This window comes from Brachyhypopomus gauderio, unplaced genomic scaffold, assembly GCF_052324685.1.
Source record: "Brachyhypopomus gauderio isolate BG-103 unplaced genomic scaffold, BGAUD_0.2 sc74, whole genome shotgun sequence".
Classification (NCBI taxonomy): domain Eukaryota; kingdom Metazoa; phylum Chordata; class Actinopteri; order Gymnotiformes; family Hypopomidae; genus Brachyhypopomus; species Brachyhypopomus gauderio.
This window is the reverse complement of record NW_027506895.1, coordinates 1,121,526-1,130,941: the sequence shown is the minus strand read 5'-3', so window position 1 is coordinate 1,130,941 and position 9,416 is coordinate 1,121,526. Positions and strand designations below refer to the sequence as shown.

At 43.2% G+C, this 9,416-nt stretch overlaps 1 protein-coding gene across 1 annotated transcript; it reads right to left on the bottom strand.

The window, feature by feature from the left end:
• Positions 1 to 319: 319 nt before the first annotated feature.
• On the bottom strand, positions 320 to 8,617 carry ido1 (indoleamine 2,3-dioxygenase 1). The gene is made up of 10 exons (XM_076990275.1): positions 8,321 to 8,617; positions 7,608 to 7,703; positions 6,579 to 6,698; positions 6,276 to 6,394; positions 6,092 to 6,106; positions 5,730 to 5,829; positions 5,362 to 5,479; positions 5,191 to 5,242; positions 2,513 to 2,661; positions 320 to 1,379 (listed from the first exon to the last, which is right to left on the bottom strand). Exons 1-10 carry the CDS (start codon positions 8,411 to 8,413, stop codon positions 991 to 993), a joined length of 1,251 nt encoding a protein of 416 aa, XP_076846390.1. The 5' UTR covers positions 8,414 to 8,617; the 3' UTR covers positions 320 to 990.
• Positions 8,618 to 9,416: the final 799 nt, after the last annotated feature.

Below are 9,416 nucleotides of genomic sequence, written 5' to 3'. Positions count from 1 at the left end.
GCAGAGGTACAGCCACTAAGTATTGCGAGAGTGACCCAGCCTCAGTGTGGAGCTCTGATTGTTTAAACAGATGGGAACTGATTTTAAATGCATTACCTTTACCATCCTGTCAGGCTTTTGTGGTTGTAATTCAAGTGAAAATATCAGCTTCACAATGATAGATGTTTCAGTCTGATGATAATGCAAAGTATGAGAATTTAATACATTTGTGCGTTTTGAAAGCTAACTCTACAGTGAGATTTAGTTTATAAAGAAATCCACCAGCCTATGTTCCGTCTTCTGTTATCTATAGGAGATACATCTTTACTGGCAACAAATGGTCACAGTGTTTAGTGGTGATGCTTTTTTCAATACAGCTAAAAATAAGGGGACAGATATAAAGGCCTTCCAATCTGAGCGGTCCCTGAACCAATGCTTGTGGTTTCAAACAGAATACCCACACTGAGTCAGGGGAAAACAGATTTGGAATTTGAATGAAGTTTAAATGAAAAGATTAGTGGTTTCATATAATGGAAACTAATGTCAATGGTTCAAATTATGGCTTGGACAACAATCGTGGCATTTTGAACACAAACCATGTCTATAACACCAGTTTTCGTTTAAACTACAAGCACCAATAATAATCAATGGGTTAACTACACTGTGTATTTGAATCATAACAATTTACTGTATGAAATTAGCTAAAAAAAAGTGCCAGGCTTGTATTATTTTGCCAGTTTTCACATGCCAATTGTGAGAAACCAGAGCTATCAATATTCTGCTTTGATATAAACGAGTGTGGATTGCTCTGTGCAGCACACGCCACCAAATGGAAACAGACGTTTTTGCGTGTCCTAAAAACTGGCTATGAACACAGGAGTCAAGGGCATTTATTGGGGTCTGCGATAAGTGCACATAGTGTCAGTTGTGTGAAGCTGGCTGACATTTCAGACTGACGATCTATGAAGTCATTTCCTGCGCATTAACGCCTTATGTGCCCTACGAGATCTGCTAATCCGTCGTGCCCAGCGTGACCACAGCGTCGCCGGTCCGGTCACGCACCGCCTTCAGGAAGCTCATGATCCCCGAGCCGCCGGTCCCGCGCTCCTCCAGAGCGAGAGGCGCCCTCACCAGCGCCCCCTCGCCCTCCGTCGACCCCCTGCAATCTGCGCGGAGGCTCTTGGCGCGGGATGCCGGCACGCTGATGAAACGCGACACCACGTTGATGTGGTAGCTCCGCAGGTCCACCAGCCGGGCCACGCAGCGGGCGTACGCCTCAACCAGGGATTCGTCCGCCTCCCCGCGCACGAAGGCCCGCAGGGAGGGCGCGCGGGAGACGTCCTCGATGAAGCGCTTGTGAGAGGGGGGCATGTAGTCTCTCATGCGGATGAGGAAGGCACCTGAGTGGGCAGAGAACAACCACAGAATGTAGCACAGAATACCGAAGAATTGACTTTCCTGCATGTCTGCACTCAACTGACTTACTTATATTACAGTCGAATAAGATAGCATGAAGCATCCATGCTAATGGACACTGTTGCACAGTACAGTGCTATTTGAGTCAACATCCATATGGGCTGGGTATATTGTGAACAATACCATTTGCGTTATATTCAAGGAACCAGATAAAGATGGTCTAAAACTGCCTAGATTCCATACTCCATGTTGTTAAAGACGCTCCTTTTTCTAATCTTTCGTCACAGTTCAAACATGTGCTACTTCAGTTAAGCCTCAATTAACATGTGGAAAGTCGTAGTAGTTAAGGGAATCGCCTGATTGGATGCTTTCTGAGACTTGCAGCTGTGTGACAGATGCTGGCATTGCTGGGTCACAGCAGTTTGTATTGGAAATGTTTTTTTTGTTGTTCCTTGAACTACATGTGTTAAACAGCATGAGGAGCGTTCAGCGTGTTCTTTACATCCAGTCAGTGTGACTCAACGCTGCTTGAGTGTGATTATACTGCTCGTCTTAACTGCGGGATTTTTTGTTGTGTCGCCGTGTGACCCTACAACAGCTGCAGCACCAGAAGCAGTTGTGGATGTCAGGCGAGCAGGTCACCCATGTCGTCTTACCACTCTTGTCCTCGTGTGTGACCCCCATGACGTACCATTCTTGTCCTTGTGTCTCACCCCCAGGACGTACCACTCTTGCCCTCGTGTGTGACCCCCAGGACGTACCACTCTTGTCCTCGTGTGTGACCCCCAGGACGTACCACTCTTGTCCTCGTGTCTGACCCCCAGAACGTACCAATCTTGTCCTCGTGTGTGGCCCCCAGAACGTACCACTCTTGCCCTTGTGTCTGACCCCCAGGACGTACCACTCTTGTCCTCGTGTGTGACCCCCAGGACATACCACTCTTGTCCTCGTGTCTGACCCCCAGGACGTACCAATCTTGTCCTCGTGTCTGACCCCCAGGACGTACCACTCTTGTCCTCGTGTCTGACCCCCAGGACATACCACCACTCTTGTCCTCGTGTCTGACCCCCAGGACATACCACCACTCTTGTCCTTGTGTGTGACCCCCAGGACGTACCATTCTTGCCCTCGTGTGTGACCCCCAGGAGCTGGTCGAAACAGTGGAGCAGGCTGCTTTGTGCTGCACTTCCCCCAGAGAACTCCATTGGCTCAGCTCGGACGCCCTGGTACACCAGGCCTTCCGCCATCGCTGGGTTGTCCTTCCATCTGACACGTTTGCAATGCAGGTGTACAAGAGTAGGCGTGTGGATGGGCACGCACACACACATACACACACACACACACACACACACACACACACACACACACACACACACACACACACACACACACACACACACACGTAATTGCATAAACATGCACACAATGGATCGTAGACATTCACTGACTATTACTTTACAGTTAACACTGTTAACCCTGGAGTCTTAATGACCCGTCTATCATACTTTGTTCAAAATACCACAAGGATCAATCAGCACATCTCACCATCTCACCTGTCATAACAGCTCCGCTCAAAGCAGCTGTTCCTTTAAATAATAACAAGCCATTGGTCTTCAGCAGTTCACAGGTTTGGCCTCGCACTACTGTCGTAACTGTTGGGTGTGAACCCTGGCAGAAACATGACTGTTGGATATCGTTCATATGTGAACCAGAGTCAGACTTTACGTTGTCTCTGACGTCAGTACTTTGCTCGTGCCTACAGCTGCACAGATCCTGACATACATACTGTATCTACACAATGCAAAGCGACGTACAGCTCATTTTCCCCAACATGCTATCGTTGCTAACCCCTGTTTACTTAAGTGGGAAACAACAGTAACATCAATTTTGTTATTCACGTGCTGGATAGAAAATGAGAAAACTACATATATTGCATCTAATATATTAGCTAGCTAGCTAGCTACCTCACCTGCTAGCATTAGCAAGTGATGTGGCGCCAAAACAATAGCATAATTATTTTAAACACTTAACAAACGTTTCCCTCATCTGCAGTTGTTGCTAATGAAAGTTGGTATTGATTCCTTTTCTAGTAAATGTTTCATTGCCAGTCTGTTTTGTGCTGATCCAGGTTGTAAAAACAGACACAAAGTTTTCAATGTAGTTTCAGTTATCAAAAAATCAACTCTTCTGTCTTGTGATAGGCAGGGGGTAGATATAAAGCTTTGTTCTGTTTACAGAGCACTTCCTGGGCTGTTTATACAGCACTTCCTGGGCTGTTTACAGAGCACTTCCTGGGCTGTTTATACAGCACTTCCTAGGATGTTTATCCAGCACTTACTTGGCTGTTTACAGAGCACTTCCTGTGCTGTTTACACAGCACTTCCTGGGCTGTTTATACAGCACTTCCTAGGATGTTTATCCAGCACTTACTTGGCTGTTTACAGAGCACTTCCTGTGCTGTTTACACAGCACTTCCTAGGCTGTTTATACAGCATTTCCTAGGCTGTTAACAGAGCACTTTCAGGGCTGTTTTCACATCACTTCCTGTGCTGTTTACAGAGCACTTCCTGGGCTGTTTACACAACACTTCCTGGGCTGTTAACAGAGCAATTCCTGTGCTGTTTACTGAGCACTTCCTGGGCTGTTTATACAGCACTTCCTAGGATGTTTATCCAGCACTTACTTGGCTGTTTACAGAGCACTTCCTGTGCTGTTTACACAGCACTTCCTGGGCTGTTTATACAGCACTTCCTAGGATGTTTATCCAGCACTTACTTGGCTGTTTACAGAGCACTTCCTGTGCTGTTTACACAGCACTTCCTAGGCTGTTTATACAGCATTTCCTAGGCTGTTAACAGAGCACTTTCAGGGCTGTTTACACATCACTTCCTGTGCTGTTTACAGAGCACTTCCTGGGCTGTTTACACAACACTTCCTGGGCTGTTAACAGAGCAATTCCTGTGCTGTTTACTGAGCACTTCCTGGGCTGTTTATACAACACTTCCTGTGCTGTTTACAGAGAACTTCCTGGGATTTCACATAAACAAAGAGCCACCTTCACAAAATGTACCTCTCAAGCCGTGGGTAGGGATGGGGGCAGTATAATTTTAATGACTGCCTTAGTGATGCGTATACGGAAGTCAGTTCTGTACGGCTTCTTTTAGCCCTTTTCTGGCAGCCCACAAGAAACCGACAGACTACAAACTTTGCAAACTATTTCAGCTCACAAGGCACGCCAGATACCAAAATGTATAAGTTCTGAAAAGGTGATTTCCCCATAATCTATCCCCTTTAAAATGTAACAGAAACTTATGCAGAAAAGGTGTCACCAGCTTAACAGCAAACAAAAGTGTCTTCTCCAACACTTGCGTTTCACTTTTTCATTAATAGCAGTCTAATAAAATAAGGGAGAAGCTAATACATTAGCAGAGAGGATTATGGGTGCTGACCTTGCTCTCTGCCACTGCCAACACCCTGTGGGCTAACGACCTTGGCTCAGAAACGAGTAACTATAGCAACAAGCGCTTCCTGATATTAAATAAATATCCTGCCCAGCACAAATCAAAATATTGTCTCTTTAATCAGTCAGCTTCAAATCTGAAACAAAGGAGCAAGAAATAAAACCGAATGCCTCTTGAGCTTAATCATAAATAACAACTGATTTAATAAGTCACGTTAATTAAAAATAGCTATTTTAAAGTTTTTATATAGCATTCCACACATCTTATTTACACCATACAAACGCAAACTCACTGAGATATCATACAAAATCAGTTAATAGTGTCAGTAACGTACCCTGAGAGGAAGATCCTCAGGGTACCATAGAAAACAGAGGGATCCACGTGATCTGTAATAAAGTAGTACCATATCTCATCATAATATCACCCATGCATTTCTTTAAATGGTTTTATGATATACTTCAGTGTTCAATGTTGTTATTGGTGTGTTACATGTTCGGTGGATTACCGTGCATTAGTTTGAGAGCCTCCTTCATGCTATCTATGGCCTGACTGATGACATCAAGAGCTCTGGTCACCATGGCTACATCACCATAGCGAACACCGCTGATCACATCAGGGATGACCTGCAATATGAAAATCTCCTGTGTGTGGAGTTCCCTGAACTTTAGGGCACCAGTGAATAATGAGCATTCAGAGAGCAGCGGATCAGATGTGGAAGCTTGAACAAGGCAGGCCTGTTGCCGCCCACTCCTGTGTGTGTGTGTGTGTGTGTGTGTGTGTGTGTGTGTGTGTGTGTGTGTGTGTGTGTGTGTGTGTGTGTGTGTGTGTGTGTGTGTGTGTGATCGAGTTCTTGTTCTTTTAAAGATGTTGGACCTTCACTCCTGGAGCACCAGCTATCTCCACCATCAACGTGACCAGGAAGAACCCTCTCACACTGTCTCCACCAGGTAGACTGAACAACAGCTCCAGATTCCTTAGAAGATACAATGTATTCACTGTTCAAAGCTGTTGGAGATGTCATGTCATGTGTTTGGAATTAAAAGTGTTTGGAATTAAACTTAGTTCTGTGATACACTTTTACATACACTTTTAATTTTATGCAATGCACTGTTCTGGACAAATATTACACAGCATACGTGGGCACGCCAATGCAACGGCAATTAGATGCCTCCCCCTAGTGGTCAACATAAATTATAGCATGTGTTTTCATATTTTTATGTAAAAGGTCAACTTACTCTATGTCAAGTGGACTGGAAACCCCAGGCGACACATTTAGCATAAAAACAAAACATGACATGTTAAATATCACAACTCTCACAACCCAATGTGTTTCCCATGTCCCTGAGCAAAACTGTGAACTCCAACATTCTCTAAGTATCGGAGCATGTGCTATGGACTCATATATGGGGGAGAGAGAACCCTTTGGGGTCTTTCTTCATCCAGTTGGCCAAGACACCATCTGCATGGGTGAGAATGGGAGGCATACCCAACCTCTGAGACACCTCCCAGTACGGAATGGCCAGATTCTCTGGGAGAACCTAATAAATTAACACACACACACACACACACACACACACACACCCACACACACACACACACACACACACACACACACACACACACACACACACACACACACACAAAGATGGGAGATGTTCTTTGTTTTAAGACAATTCACTATGATGTGGTTCTAGATTGCAGTGTTTGTTCCTCCTGTGGTACCTGAACTGTTCCTTCCTCCCCTTCCTGCCACACATAACCCATCGCCATGACGCTCAGAGCCAGGTGAGCCAATCGCAGCTCACGATGGCTCTGCAGGAAGTGGCTCTCCAACAGAGGCATCTGAGTATAGAGGATTAACTTTAAATGCAGTCGTAGTCGCTTACGTGTGTGTGCAAGTGTTTCAGAGTCTTCTGTTAGAAGTCCCACTTGCTAAAAACAATTCAAAGATCCCCAACAATTAAATCAAGAACCTTGATTAATCAGTAATCCTGGACTTATGTCTTTACATATATAGTATACATATACATACAGTATAAATATATTATTTTTATAGGATTTTAAAAATTCTTGCATATATCTTCCATAAGTATATATCTTCCATAAGCATAAGCATATTTTCTGTGCCAGGGTTGCTGTATCCCTTTACTAGTACTAATGTACTAGCAGGATTTAGGAAGAGAACCAAACACTGTGAGTGTAAACGTGTGAATGTGAGTGTAAACGTGACGTGTGAATGTGAGTGTAAACGTGAATTGTGAATGTGAGTGTAAACGTGACATATGAATGTGAGTGTAAAAGTGACGTGTGAATGTGAGTGTAAACGTGAATTGTGAATGTGAGTGTAAACGTGACATATGAATGTGAGTGTAAAAGTGACGTGTGAATGTGAGTGTAAACGTGAATTGTGAATGTGATTGTAAAAGTGTGAATGTGAGTGTAAACGTGAATTGTGAATGTGAGTGTAAAAGTGACGTGTGAATGTGAGTGTAAACGTGACGTGTGAATGTGAGTGTAAAAGTGATGTGTGAATGTGAGTGTAAAAGTGACGTGTGAATGTGAGTGTAAACGTGACGTGTGAATGTGAGTGTAAAAGTGACGTGTGAATGTGAATGTAAAAGTGACGTGTGAATGTGAGTGTAAAAGTGACGTGTGAATGTCAATGTAAAAGTGACGTGTGAATGTGAGTGTAAAAGTGACGTGTGAATGTGAGTGTAAACGTGACGTGTGAATGTGAGTGCCCAGCTGTACCTGCTCGACAGCGGTGCGCAGGGAGTGGGAGCAGATGAGCTGAGTGGCACGTCCAGCAACGTCCATCCAAGGTTGGAAATAGGGAGGGAGTTTGTCCTTATGGAGCCCAGAGAGACCCAGCTTTACTCACATGGGTGGAGCTCAGGTGCAACAAAACGGTTATCAGAACAAAACAAACCCAAATGGACATTCAGTGCCAACTCACCCAAACCATCCCAGTTCATGTGATCAAAAATGTACAAACTATCCTCTGTTTAGTACAAATTTCAATCCAATCCAGTGAAAAATAGACAATCGGTGAGGCTTAGAATACACATTCAAGGGATTGTGATGACATCTAACTCACAATTGCACTCACTACCAAACTTCAAAAATTCATAACTAAAAAAGAATTTGGAGTGACCAGATTTTGCAAGGTCTTGGGAATTTAACAGAAGTTCACATGAACTGGGAGCTCTAGATGTGTTGACATGGAATGGCCCCAAAGTCCGAATCCCTAAAAACACAAGAGCCAGTTCATTTAAAGTGCTGAGGGTAAACATAATTGCGTTCGATATCTCTCTGTAATGTCAATTCCATCCTGTAATGTCAATTCCATCCAAAATCAAATCAGACACGTCTCCTGTAGAATAGTGAGAGGTAACAGTCAGCAATGCAAATTCTACAAAGTCCCTCACGAACTGGATGGCATGTAAACACAATCATACACCTACCAGAGGTTCAGGCAGAATAAACCCATAGTCCTCAGACACGTGGTATTGTTGTAGAGACAGGAGCTTCTCTGACTCTTGGCCATTAGATCCCATGGTGAGTGATGGTAGCTTCTCAGCGTCAGCAAGATCAGCTTTTAGTTGTTGGTGAGGGTGATCCTACTTATTATGCCTTCCTCTATCTGTTAATCTATTTGTGTCCTCCTCTCTCTCTTTCTCTCTATCTCTCTTTCTCTCTCTCTCTCTACCTACCTTTAACTGTAGGTGTTGCTAAACCACTGCTCAGCATAACTGGCCTTGGAAGGGGAACTTTCACCAGTCATCGATCCGTTTTCAAAGCTCTTCAGGATACAATTATTGACAAAATCTTTAGCGTGCAATACAAGCATGTGTTCAATGTGCAATACAAGCAAGTGTTCAATGCGCACTAAAATACCATATTCAGATTTCCAAATAATAATTACATTAAAGAATGAAATATCATTTGTCATTTGAATGCATTGACTTTGTGATATTGATGTAAGGTGTATGCATTATTATGTATCTATGAATAATAATAATAATAATAATAATAGAATTTTATTTATAAGTGCCTTTCAAGACACACAAGGACACTTTACAAGGGAATAGGCAACAAGAGTTTAAATAAACTAAAAAGGATTAGAATAAGCTAGAGTTAACTGTATGGTAAAGCTACCCACTACATCATAAGCTTTATATTTATGTTGCCTTGCTCATTAGCTAGCTAGCCTGTCAAGTATTTGATACTTGATCAAACACTTGATAATGTTAAATGCTACCAAAATGTTTGGCAACCTACAAAATAATTAAACAGCTTTAATATAGAATTAAACAGTTTTTATTAAAGAGAAATTATTATTTGGTTTGCCATTTCTAGGGAGGAATCTACAGAAAGAGTTATTGACTTTCATGGATAAGTATACACATTAATCTGAAAACGAAATACCAGGTCAGGTTGGGGAGTTCTAACGACCACTGTCAAACGAGAATGTTTCAGTAGCTATGGAACAACTCCTTGTGTGAAAAGAACTTTAGTCTGTTAGTGGGGATAATAATACATCACAGATGGAAACATGTC

What these genes read in the sequence shown, in the direction of transcription:
- ido1 (XM_076990275.1), bottom strand. Translation starts at nt 8,413, where the DNA reads ATGGGATCTAATGGCCAAGAGTCAGAGAAGCTCCTGTCTCTACAACAA. An exon ending in CTGGTGCTCCAGGAGTGAAG is followed by an intron (nt 5,480 to 5,729) that starts GTCCAACATCTT and finishes TTCATATTGCAG; the next exon opens with GTCATCCCTGATGTGATCAG. An exon ending in CACACACGAGGGCAAGAATG is followed by an intron (nt 1,380 to 2,512) that starts GTACGTCCTGGG and finishes CTGCCCACTCAG; the next exon opens with GTGCCTTCCTCATCCGCATG.